General features: G+C 45.2%; 1 protein-coding gene across 1 annotated transcript in view; it reads right to left on the reverse strand.

Moving 5' to 3' along the window:
- Nucleotides 1-13,725, reverse strand: part of FARSB (phenylalanyl-tRNA synthetase subunit beta) — a 326,792-nt gene that overhangs the window by 280,849 nt on the left and 32,218 nt on the right. The window contains exon 4 of the mRNA XM_069213466.1: nucleotides 12,131-12,203. Coding sequence (XP_069069567.1) covers nucleotides 12,131-12,203 — 73 coding nt within the window. The remainder of the gene's footprint in view (nucleotides 1-12,130; nucleotides 12,204-13,725) is intronic.

Genomic DNA, 13,725 nt, shown 5'->3' on the forward strand with positions numbered 1-13,725 from the left:
ACTTTTGGAATCGCCACCCTGGGCAGCTGTCCTAGGGGCGGTAATAGAACTCTTCAGCTAAGGCAATTAGAGAGTAGATGGATTATAAAACTACGAGCAGTAGAGAAGGGTCTAAATTCGGATAAGGATTTACATGTCTTTCTGTAGTATTTCTTGTATCTCCAATTTTTGCCTTTCTGGTAACTCGTCACCTTTGTGTTCTACAGCACTTATGGTAATTTTAAACGTTTGGTATATGCACTGACATTTTATTGTCCCTTTCTATCCCTCTCGAATTTATGAGTCTAAAATGCCTTGGGGTTTAAGTGATGTCTTTTGGCTATGTTTTTTTGCATTTCTGTTTTTCTTTCCTCTTTTATTGTACTTTTCTGTGATTAATATATTGGTATTTTTGTGTCTCTCCATGGCTATACTATCCATTATGCAGTACTATGTGCTAATGTTATTGTTTACTGGCATTTGCTGTACTGCTAACATTTTCTTTTCATATAATTTTTGTATTTTCCATGGCTGTATTATCCAGTATGCAACACCACGTGTCAATGTCATTGTGTACTGGCTTTTGTTAAATTACGGACACTTTCTCTTATGGTTAACTCAATTGTTATATTTTGCCAGATGTGTATTTCGTGCTTTTCAACTATACAGACATTAGATTTCCCATGATTCTATAACTTTTAATTAACTCTCCATATTCCTTTTTCTCTCTTACATCTGGTGTCACACATATTTCTCTTTTTCTTCTTTTTTCCTTGATTCATCGATATTCCAATATGGCACCCTTTCTTTCCTTCCTTTCTTATACTGCTTCAATTAGAGAGTCCCTTTTCTCTTTCTACGTTCTAGTTGGCTTTAAATTGAGGGAGCCTACCATCGGCGCGTAATTACTATATGCGACGCCGTCAACATAACGAGTGAGAATCACGTGAAGGCATTGGAGGTATGGTCTCTTGCAGGTAAGTAGCGCGATGGGCTAGCTTTGCATTATTACGGGGATATGAGGGTTTTTTCTATTTCGCCTCAGACTGCCTTAACGTCTAACTTAATTTTAAATACATTTAACTTATTCTCACACGCTACGCTCCTCAACTATAGTTATTTCACTTGTCTCGACTTTGCCGCACTACGGTTACAGCAGAGTAGCCCCTCTACAATATGTTTATCTAGCATTTTCATTTAGTAATCCAACTTGTCATGGTCACCACTTTGGTTTATCTAAAAAAGTAAACTCCAAATAACGAATTCCTTACCAGTTTATGTTTTTTAGATAAAAAAATCTTTCCACTAATTATGCGGTTCCTCTTTTCCAACTACACTTTGGCTTCATATGAATTTAACTATTTTGAAAACAGCTACTGTTAGGGGGTCACCATGGTTGATACAGACCGCCTTTTTCAGCATTCGCCTTTTTTCTTATTACACAGGCTTACCATGGTCCTCATCCATTTTCTTCTACACTTGCTATATTAATTTACAAGACAGTAACATGTTTCTGGCATTTTGGAACATCGAGTGAATATCTTTACTATAGGTATGCTTTTCATTACTTGGACATTCAATCCACTATATTTCTCTACTTTTTGTCTACAGCACCTATGTCTCTGCTGTATCAACATTTTCGACACACGCTTACTCTGACACAAGGTTCTTTCTTTATATTTTTACATCACACTAGCACTGCGGTTGCTTTTGTCTTTTCTTTCCTCTTTTCTTGCTCTTTACCCTAACTCCTCTGACTCGGTTCCTCATTTCTTTTTCTCCGATAGGTTTACTTCAGATCAACTAGTTTCTTCTGACACTCCTTGGTGGTACACACTTTAACGTAATATTGAGAGTTTTAACGTAATTTTTACGTTGTTGTCACACTTTTGTGGTAAAAAAAAAAAAAAAAAAAAAAAAAAAAAAAAAAATCGGGCTTCCCTTCTCTCAACTCAGAAATCTTTATCTTTGATAACAAACATGTCTCTTAACACAAATATCACTAGTGTTTGATATTTTATTTTTGTACATGTCCACAGCCTTGATAAAGTCTACCCAGACAATACACGTGTCAGCTGTTGTCCATTTGGGCTGTCGTCCATTTGAGAATGAATTCTGTTGTCATCATTTGATTCTGGTCCCAAGATGTCAGTTTGGGCCAGACGCCATTGGTTCATCTAAGGACATTACAAGGAATAAACTGGAACATTACAACTTTCTGGGATGTGCCGTGGTTTTCCTTCTTTGCAGATCCCCGATTGTGCTTATGCCTTTATTGTCCCATCCACCCAGACCCACCTTGGGAGCTATATTAGCGAGTTTTGAGTTTGCTAGTAGTGGGATCTTGGGGAGTACGGCGGTGTTTGGTCATCCGTTAGAACGTAGCGGCCCCATAGCCAGTGCGAGGTTTTCAGTAATATATTGCGTGGGTGTTTGGGGTGCTCGCGATTCATAAGGTAATGTAGTACTCCCGTGTTACCCAGAGTGGAGAGGATCAATTGTGATTCCGCATTGCCGGGGCATCCAAGCCAAGTAGATGTCCATTGTATTTGGGCGGCTGCATAGTATAGTTCAAATCTGGGAGCTCCCAGTCCACCTAGGGTTAGTGGTTGATATATTTTAGTTAATGCTACGCGTCGCCTACCATTGCCCCAGATTAAGGCTGTTAAAAGGCTATTCAAAGATTTAAAGAAGGAGGCTGGTAGTATCAACGGGAGGGCCATAAAAAAAATAGAGCAGTCGGGGAAGGATTATAATTTTTGCAATGGCCACTCTGCCCATAGGCGAGAGCGGGAGCGAGCACCAGAAGGGCAAGGAGCCTCTAATGGATCTGATCGCCTGCCCAAGATTACCGTCCCTAAGATCGTGTATATCGTGATATATGTTTATGCCCAAATATTTGAAAGTGGTGTAGCACCACTTCAGATCACCCGGGTTGGAAAGTACCCTGTGTGCCTCAGGGACCGGGCGCATGGGAAATATACACGATTTTGTCCAGTTCACCTTTAACCCGGCGAGTGAGTCGAATTCACGCAATAGTTTCAATAAATCAGGCAGAGATTAATTTTAATTACGGAGAAAGATTAGGGCGTCGTCTGCATATAAAGATACTATGCGGTGTGTATAGTCATCGCGGATGCCCCATAGAGGGGCGACCAACCGTAGGCGGGCTGCTAGGGGTTCGATGGCGAGAGCGAACAGAAGATGGGACAGTGGGCAACCTTGTCTGGTACCCCTTTCTATATTGAAGGATTGGGAAATCGTGTCGCCAGTTTTAACCCGCGCCGTTGGGTTAGTGTAAAGCACCCTCACCCATGCAATGTATGCCCATCCAAAGCCCATGCGATGGAGTGTTTCCATCAGAAAGGGCCATCCCAGCGTGTCGAATGCTTTTTCTATGTCTAAAGACACAGCTACTCGATGATAGTCGCCCTCTGGGGAGTTCGCCATTAGGCGCAGTAAATTCCGGATATTGCCGAAGGTGCTACGACCCGGTATGAAGCCGGACTGGTCTTGGTGGACCAAGTCCGTCATGTATGGGAGTAGTCGATTGGCCGAGTTTACCGAGTAATTTACAGTCTGTGTTTAATAGCGAAAGTGGTCTGTATGAGCGTACGTCTAGTGGGTCACAACCCGGTTTAGGGAGTACCGCTATTAATGCTTCCCGGCAAGTATCAGGCAGTTACCACGTTTCAAGGCTTCGGATAGCATCGCGAGGTACGGGGTTAAGATTTGCGACGAGAACGTGGTGTAATACTCCGGGGGTATACTCCGGGGGTAGACCGTCGCTGCTGGGTGCCTTACGATAATTGTTGCAAAGCCCGTTGTATTTCCTTTATATCTATTGGCCTGTCCAGGTCCGCTGATTGTGTGGTAGTCAGGCAGTTTATGGTGATATCATTGAAAAAAACTCACTCATTGATGTTGTGGAGGGTAGTGGGTGAGCTTTGTAGAGTGTGCTATAGTAGTCTCTAAAGGCACTGTTGATATCTGCTTGGGTGTTCACTATTAGTCCTGTGTTAAGGACGGATGGCGCCTACAGGAGAATTCCGTGGCTCAAAACTTGTGGGCCATGATAGAAGTTTACCTGATCTATCCCCCTCCGAGTGCATACGGGCCATGTGGTGTCGATAGTCAAAAAGCCTTTGTCGTTTATCTGTTTCATACCACTGTGTTCGCGTTCCGGTGAGCTCAGCCTGGGTGATTGTGCCACGGAATGGACTTCTTCTAGGCCGCGGAGCTCGCGTACTAATGTTTGCCGTACTCCTACTGTCTTTGATATGCAAGCTCCTCTTAAAACTGCCTTGTGAGCATCCCATTTGTTTGCTCTAGAGTTCGATGTTCCGTCATTTTGAATAAAGTAGGAGGAGAGGTGTGTGGCTAAATCAGTTCTGAATGGCGGGTCCTGTAGTAACTGGGTTTGCAGGCGCCAAGTTGGGATACAGGCACGTGGCCTACCCCATCTAATATGGGCAATGAGTGGGGAGTGATCTGAGATTACCCTGGCGGTATATTCGGCACTCGTGATTTTATGTATCAGATCCAGAGTAGTGAGAATAAGGTCTATGCGGGTGTGGAGAAGATGCACCAGGGAGTACTAGGAGTATTCCCGGTCTTGTGGATGTAAGTGCCTCCAAGTGTCTATCAGGCGGCGATCCGACATCCACTTCCGCAACAACAGCAAGTTTTTGGTGGCTGGGGTAGCCGCTATGGGGGGGGGGGGGGGGTGCGGTGGGGGGGTTGGGTGATCTATCCATGTCTATTTGCGGTACGCAGTTCATGTCTCCCCCCCAGATGCATGTTGAACGTGAGTCATTTGAGATGTGGGAGATCGTTTTTTTAAGGAAGTCGCCTTGTCCGACATTCAGGGTGTATAGTCCGTTAATAACCAACATCTCTCCGTCCAAATGGCCCGCTAGTTGTATGTACCTGCCATCCCTGTCAGTTACGCTGCGTTGTACTATGTAGGGAACCCCAGGGGCTATCCACACCAGGACCACCCTAGCGAAGGATGAATTACCCGAGCCGTATGCCTGTCCCGCCCAGCTCTTTACTAGCCGTGGGATCTCTTCTGAGGGGATGTGTGTTTCTTGGAGAATGGCTATGTGGATACGATATCTTTTTAGGTGTGCATATATTCTGTTGCGTTTTTTCATTCCCGCCACGCCCTTTACGTTCCAAGTCATTATGTTGTATATTGGTGCCTTATTCATTATGTTGGGGTGAATTTTAGCGCGCTGGTGTTATGATCCCGTGCTCCCATCCCCATTGTCAACCATAAATCGCTGTCCGCCCGGCACGTGTGTAACTCGCGCGTGCCCATCGACCGTCCCGCTCCCGCCCGCCGGCCACCCCGGACCCGAAAAGGGGGAAATAGTGCTGAGTTAGGCTAAGAAAAAGAAAGAGGAACAACAATATACCACAAAAAAGGATATTTCGGGAGAGACCCGATTTGAAACAAATTGGCACAACCGGTGCCTAACCAGCAGTCCAAAAGGTTAAGTTCCATACGGGTGTTTTTCGGTTGATGGGGAGCGTGGGTTGGTTGAGGCTGGTCACCCCGTGGTCCTCCTCCAGGATAGTTCTTTCCCTTTGTGCATGGAGTTATGGTTTCGTCCTCCGGCCCCGGCCCGATGAGAAGTCGGCATGGCCACAGCGGCCCCAGCTACATCGCAGAGCGCTCGCATGTCTCTGTCCGTGGTTACCTGGGAAGTGGGGGGCCACACCTCCCCAGCCCGGCGTCCGGGGAAAGCGCGGCATCGGCACGTCTAACAACACTAAAGTTCATCCGCAGAGCGCGGAGTGAGGTCGGGACTGGCCGGGAGAGGGAAGAGCCGGATTCCCCTCCGGGAGAGCTGCTGTCGGTGACGCACGCCTCGCTCCTGGTGTCGGTTTGGGATCCGGTAAATGTGCTGGTTTCCCCTAAGCTTTGCGCTTGATCGGCCTCCATTTGCGACCTCGTTGGGCGAGATATTGTTTTAGTTTTCTTTTTCCTTCTGTGGTTGGGTGTGATCCATTCTTCAGCTACTTCTTTTCCTTTGGGTGAGCTGACCAGACTTTTTGTGTGTATCCATGTCCACGCATCCTCCGGGGTGGAGAACATGAGTATTTTCTCGTCGATGACTACACAGAGGCGGGCTGGGAACACAAGAGAGTAAGTGATGCTGTGTTCCCGCAGAAGTTGTTTTATTTTGATATATGTTGCTCGTTTACGTTGCACTTCCATCGTGTAGTCCGGGTGAGCAGATACAGTGCTGTTTTCCAAGCTAATGGGGTTGGATTTCCGGAAGTGCTGGAGGACTGAGTCTCTCTCTCTGTGGTTGAGGAACCGGGCTATCAGTGGGCGTGGTGGTGCTCCGGGTCGTGGGGGCCTGCCCGGGATTCTGTGGGCTCTTTCTATTACTGGAGCTTTTGTAGTGCCTTGTATGTTCATTATATCTTTCAGCCATTTCTCTATGAAATCTTCAGCTGTAGGTAGTTCCAAGCGCTCCGGGATGCCGATAAATCTGTTATTACGCCTTGACCGCCCTTCCGCATCCCCGGCCCTACGTTGCAATTGTGCAAGTTCCGTTTCCATTTGTTGAATATTATTTTTCATATCTGTTACCTCTGGTTGGATCGTTTCTAGTGATAGTTCTGTATTTTGCACTCTGTCCTTTAGCTTACGATGGTCTGCGCGGAGCAGTGAGACTTCCAGTGCTGCAGCGTCAATTTTCCCTTCTTGCGAAGTCTTCGTCTCCATTATCGCTTGCATGATTTTGTCAAACTGTAGGGAGTGTGTTTGTAGAGTTTCGCTCAACTAGAGCAGCGTAGCAGCTTGCGTGTCAGTGCGGCCAGTAGCGAGGGGGGGGGGTCCCCATCTGTGGGGGCCCCCAGTTTGGGGTGTTTTGGTTTAACCATAGCGCCTTCTACACCGTTGAGGTGGGGGGAGTAGCATAACTTCCTTGAGGGATCTAGGAAAAGTAGGCTAGGTAACTCGCCTGCGCCGGCAGATGCTGTTGTGTGAGGTTCACTGAGTGGCAGCGCGGGGTTTAGTTTTGATGCGGAGCCACAGGCTGTTTGAGTCTGTTTTTTTGATGCAGGTCTGGATTTTCGCCGATATCAGCGCTGTCCTTGTTGCCTTCGCTGGCGCAGTCCCTGGAGCCACGGCCTTCGGTCACTGAAAGAGAGATGTTTTATCTTGCACCAGTGCTGGTCAGTGCTGTAACCCACTTCTTGGAGAGTTACTCTATTTTTTCCTCTCCCTCTTTTTTTTTCTTTCCTTTTTTTTATTTATTTTTTATTTGTTTTTCCCCCCTTGCTCTTCACCCAGTCGTCTCACCCTTCACTAACTTGCTCCTCTGTGTCCCCTGCGCTCGTTCCAGCGCTAGGCCGCGATCAGGCCCAGATTTTCCTGATGTGGGAGGGCGGGCAGTCACCAACTGCAGGATGCAATCCTTGGTCCAGGCCCCGGCGCGCGCTGATCCTCGCGCCGCCGCACGCCCGTAACAGAGTTCAGGCCTCACCAAGCCCCACGGAGACACAAGCTGAAGACGAGCGGCACCCAGACCAGGTATCTGCTCGGTCGGCACCCACACCCGCGGGGGCCCGGGAACACTCGCGCCGCTCCTCTACGGAGTCGATCGATGCAGCGGGCCGCAGTCCGCCGAACGGGGTCCAACTCCGCCCGCCGCGCGCACCCCAGGCCCCGGTCACCAAGGCAGAGCGCGGCCGGGCCGAGGGGCGGAGGGCGCCCGAGTCACGCTCGGGGGGGGCGGCACACAGCTCCCCTGGGAGTCGACGGGCGCTGGAGCCCCAATGCCGTCTGGTGGGGAGCTGCTGATTTCGGTCGGCTCCCACCTCAGCAAGGGCAGTCGCTCCATGGAGCCGGGGCCTCGACCACGCCCCGCTCCGCCCTCCACACTTGGGCCGCAGCAGGACCGACGCGATCAGCTGTGGGGTATGTTGGGCTTCCCCTAGGTGTTAGGGGAGAGCCCCCTTGACATATAGCACTTCAGGGGCCAGGATAATTGTTTATAAGGTGGACCGTGAGCGGAGCTCCTAGTTCAGGCGTCCGCTCCGGCCGCCATCTTGGCCACGCCCCCCAACAGCAACAATCCTAACAGTTTTTTCCTGAAATCAGGCGACGGCTTACAAACATGTAATATGGGAAACGTAGAAGGCTTGGTCAAGGGGAGTAATAAACGGCCTCTCGACCTTTTGGGCTAGGCAGGAGAAATTGCGCCAGGTCCAAATGGAGGATAAGATTACGAGAATAGAAGAGATGTTAAAATCTAACACATTAGATGAAGGAGGACGGGCAAAAATGTCGGTGGATTTACAAGATTTACAGCTACAGTTTAAGGTCAGGATGGAGGAAAAAGTGTTGCAGCAGTGGGAAGTAAGTAGAGCACGATATATAATAAATAGGGAAAAGTTGTGGGAAGTTGCTGGCTTGGATATCTAGACTAGAAATTCACCCGAATAACATTAGGAAGATTATAGATGGCGAGACTAGGTACATTGTTGAAGATAGCCCTAAGATAAAAGCTGCTTTTAGATCTGTTTTTCAGGAGTTATATTCAGAAAATTTGGTATTAGACACAGAGGCAAAAGAAGAGGGGCTTCAGCAAAAGCATCTCCCGAAATTCTCTAGTGATCAGACTCAATTGTTGTGTCAGGAAATCTCAAACAGCGAAGTTTCTGCAGTAATCAGGAAGGTAAAGAAGTGGAAAGCGGCAGGCCTGATGGGCTCCCCAGTGAGCTTTATCTGGCTCTGGAGGAGGTTATAGTTCAAGTCTGGGTACTGTTGTTTAATGCCATACTGCCCGAAGGCGAACTCATACAGAGGTCATGGAATGATGCAGTAATCACGCTAATATTGAAGCCAGGCAAGAACCCCTTGCAATGTCAAATCTATCGCCCCATTTCACTACTTAATTGTGAATATAAATTATTTACTAGTATCTTAGCGGACGTCTGGATAAAGTTGTGGGTCATTTGAATAACCAAGATAAGAGGGGTCTCTTGCCTGGTAGAAATATGAGGGATCTCAATCATATATTAATAATTGGTCCCATTGACTTAGCTACAACTTTGGGCTTGCCACTGGCAGTAGTGACGGTGGATGCAGCCAAAGCGTTAGACCATGTAAACAGGCAATATCTCATGACGGCATTAGCCCACTATGGAATAAGTCAACCTCTAGTTAGTGTGCTGGAGAAGATTTACAGTGCACCGACAGAGAAAATCTTGGTAAATGGCAGCCTATCCTCTGAAGTGAAAATCGAAAGAGGGACTAGACAAGGTTGTCCCCTCTCCCTAGTCCTTTTCTATCTCTATATCAAGTCCCTTGCAAAGAGTCTGAGATTAAATGAGCAGATGAGGCATTTTGAGGTAGGTGGTTTTTCTAGGAAAACTGCTCTAAATGCAGACGATCTAATGATATATACTTCTGATGTTGCTTTTTTTTCCCCCGCCCCCCAAGGTTTGCTGGTTATGAGGTAAACGAAGAAACAATGGAGATACTGGTATGGAATCAAAATATTGAGGATTCCAGAACGGTCTCTAAGTTGAGACATTTGGGTATAAAAATAACACAGGATCTGTGGAAATTAGCAGAGGTAAATAAGGGAAAAGTGGCCAGTAAGGTAGTGGTGTTGCTAAAAAAAAAATTGAGTAATTTACCACTGTCTATTTTTGGGTGAATTAATTTTGTGAAGATGTCCATCCTGCCAAAAATTGCCTTCTTGTTTGATAATATTCCCCTAACGTTTGACAAAAAAAAGTGATTTCAAAATTACAAGGAAAGATAACCTTGTTTATTTGGGCCTAGTAGAGGTAGTCGCCCGTCATGGAAAAAACTGAGGAGGAAGATTGGTGAGGGAGGACTAGCCCTCCGGATCTTCAGCTTTATTGTTGGGCTTATCAGTTAAAGAATAACAGAGGGCTGTTAGGGACCCTAGATGACTTAGTGTTAGGCGATATGTACAGAGCAATGCTGCTAGGTTTAGCTGGGGATGGATTTTCTTATAAATTTGGGGCGTGAATTTCTTTAAGGTGGTCAGGTTGAAATATTAACGGGCAGCAGCCACCACTTGGTATGAGGTTAGATTAGTTCTAGGTATTGGATATTATAGTAAGTCAGCTCCCATATGGGATTCACCAGTGACCCGAGTGTTTGCTTGATTGCTTATCCCTGCAGATAAAGCAAAGTGGAGGCACCAGATGGGGCCAGTTAATTAATGAGGGGCAGAGGTTGACATGGGAGTTCTGGAGTAACAAGGCGGAGGGGGCAATATCCAGATTTAAGATCTACCTGATGAATGGGTGGCTCAAGGTTGTTGGGGGGAGGGGATTCAGAATGGACTCAAATGGAATTGGATCATTAGTTGTCCGGGGTGTTTAAGAAGGAAGTCTCACAATGGTACCAGCACCTCCTGACAGCAGTAGAGGATACAATGCAGCCATTAGATTAGGGTTGGATTGGGTTCTTGCCGGATGAGCAGCTGGGAGAGTTACGGCAAGTATCCTTCGCCACTCTATATTCAGTGGTAAAGCCAGCCGCCCTGAGAAGAAATCATTTCTTTACCCTCCATAGAGTATATTGGACACCTCAGAAATTGGCTAGGATAAGAGGCTGTGTAACCTCTGAATGTAAGAGGTGTGGTGGCAGTGAGGTGGATGAAGTGCATATGTTTGCCTCCTGCCCAAAACTGGGGGCATTATGGACAGCAGTGAGCAAGACGATATCGGACTCCGTGGGCACTGATTTGCATGGTAAGCCCTGGTCTGATTATGTTTGGAATAACACCTCAGATACCAGGCCAGCCACCCTTAAATCAACATTATAGGAATTTGGTGTTCTATTTGATATTGCTTGCAGAGAGAGAAATCTGCAGGAATTGGGTACACTCTTTCACATGTAGTTGGCAGGCTTGGATTAAAGCTGTTCTGTTTTTTAAGGAAGCACAGAAAAGAGGAATACAGAGGAGCGTGAATGGGAGTGGGAAATGGCATTGGGATTTGTTAAAGTTTTGATTGATTTAATAGGGTCTGGTCCCATGGTTTGTCGCTGTTACCGGGCTAGGTTGGGAATAAACTTTTTCCATCCCATGACCTAGAGGAAACATGACCTCCATGAGCTTACGAGATTGATGGCAATCTAGTTGGTGCTCAATAGTATTATGAGGACCAAAAAAAAAAAAGAAGATTAGGAAATGGGCTTATGGGGACAAGAGAGTAAAGGGAAAAGTGACAAGAGTTGGCAGGTGTTTACAAATTACACAAGGAAACACACAATTCCTTCCACACGTGTGGACCTTTTAAAACAGTTACAAATTTAACAATCCACCAACACAGTGTTAAGAATGAAATAACACAAGGCTTTTACATTTAACAGTTTTTCCAACATGTTTAATCATTTATTAAAGTTCACCAACTTACTACTACTTACTAATTCATCACCGAGTACATGGCAGCTGATACCAAATACAAATTCAATTTGAATCAAAAAACAATTGTACATTTTAAGACACTACTTATTTTTACCATTATATTCAAATCGGTTTCCATTCTAGATCTCTGATTGTGCAATTACTTATTAATTTGTGGTAGTAAGCCATTGCTAACTATATTTAGATTCAATTATGTATACAATTTTCAGTTGATAGTGGACACTGTACTGTCTTGGTGGTTAAGCAAAATAGGTACAGATGGGTAAGGTTCAAAATCATCATATATCCCAATCCAACTTTCCTTTCACTCACTTCTCCAATTAATGGACAGGGGGGTTAGTTTCTGGAAGCAAAGGGTCCAAGTGGCTTGATGGCAAAACAATGTTTGATGGGTGAATTGCCACCAAACAAATATCCTAAGCAATCCATTATTACAGATGTGCCTATTTCAGGTCCTTTGACAAAAGTCTATTTTCAGAAGTATTGGCACACACATTATTCAGGAATTCTTAAGGCTTCATGTTTCTGCAGTGAATACAAAACTCAGTTGCTGCACAAACTACTTAACACTGGAACAGTAGTGATAGATGAGAAGAGAACAGTAGAGGATGCAGATTAAAACATAAACTGATTCATAATGGTACCTAAATGGCACATAAATGCACCACTTAAACTGACTGTACCAGTAGACTCAAAAGTCTTTCAGTGTGCCTCACCTCTTCAGTGATAATTAACCTCTGAATCGTCCCATTTTCTGGAAGTATTCTTTTGTATCTCGGGGCCTCGATCCTGCAAAAAATATTTTTCAAAAATGTTTAACAATGGTACATGATAATACAGACCGTTACTAAAACGGAAAATTATAAACTTTCATTCCCATTGGTGCAAATATATATTTTTACTAATACAGTAAGACATTTGTTCATTGAGGATTTGTGTATATTAAAGCGGTGTAGCTTTTCTGCTCCCTTCTTACTTGTGTCCTGGGTTCTAAACACAACTCAAAGTGCAAGCTACACTGGGACATAAGGTTTCCCACCAGGAAATTGTATGTAAAGGTTGTGAGTGAGATGGGCATTTACAGCACTGTTTCAGGCCAATTCCTTTAAGACTTTCTTCTTATGCACGTGATTCCTAGGTCTCCAAAGGAGCAATGGATGTTTTCTTATCACACTAACTCACATAAACAGAAAAGTACAATTGAATGCTTGAGATTTCAACCAAAGAGCTGCAGATCAATAAATCGATTTGTTGTGGACTTAAAGTGAAACTGAACTGCTTTAAGTTGAAGAATGTTCCTGCATGTTTGAAATTAGCTCCATCCAGTTGAGCAAAGGGATGAGCTTCTTTTAACAATACAGATGTAATTTCCAGCTATTTATTTTTAGCTCCTTCACGGAACATTAAAAGAAAGTATGAGACATCTCCATGGTTCTACACTCTTAACTTTGTTAATAATTTCCCTCTCTTTTCATTTGAAATCAACATCCATCTACATACATGCCGCTAGACTGTTGAAAGATGGTGTACAGAAATAAATCATCAATACCTAAGCAGCTGAAAATTACAAAATATCTTGATAACCATTAAAATAACATCAGATTTCAATTCAAAAACATAATAGAAAAGAAGGCGGTATGATAGTAAGCCAAGAAACACAGGTAAGATGGCAAGGTTCCTGTGTTAACAGAGAACTTAAGGCCAAATGTAGCAACCAGTTTGCGACTCGCAAACAGCAAAAATCGCCGTTTGCGAGTCGCAAACCGGAGTTTGCTATGCAGAAATGCATTTTGCGAGTCGGGACCGACTCGCAAAATGCATTTCAGAGTCGCAAATAGGAAGGGGTGTTCCCTTCCTATTTGCGAGTCGCAGTGGTATGCAACTCCATTTGCGACCGAGTCGCAGTTACCATCCACTTGAAGTGGATGGTAACCCACTTGCAAACGGGAAGGGGTCCCCATGGGACCCCTTCCCCTTTGTGACTGGACCCCATATTATTTTTTCAGGGCAGGTAGTTGTCCAAGGGACCACTATCTGCCCTGAAAAAATTCCGAAACAAAAAGGTTTCGGATTTTTTTTTTAAGTGCAGCTCATTTTCCTTTAAGGAAAACGGGCTACACTTGAAAAAAAAAAAAACTGCTTTATTTACAAGCAGTCACGGACATGGAGGTCTGCTGACTACAGTAGGCCTCCATATCAGTGAGTGCCCATAGTCGCTATGGGGCCGCAATTTGCGACCCACCTCATTAATATTAATGAGGTGGGTCTTTGCGACCCCATAGCGACTCGCAGAAGGTGTCTGAGACACCTT

Source organism: Pleurodeles waltl, chromosome 11, assembly GCF_031143425.1.
Source record: "Pleurodeles waltl isolate 20211129_DDA chromosome 11, aPleWal1.hap1.20221129, whole genome shotgun sequence".
NCBI lineage: Eukaryota > Metazoa > Chordata > Amphibia > Caudata > Salamandridae > Pleurodeles > Pleurodeles waltl.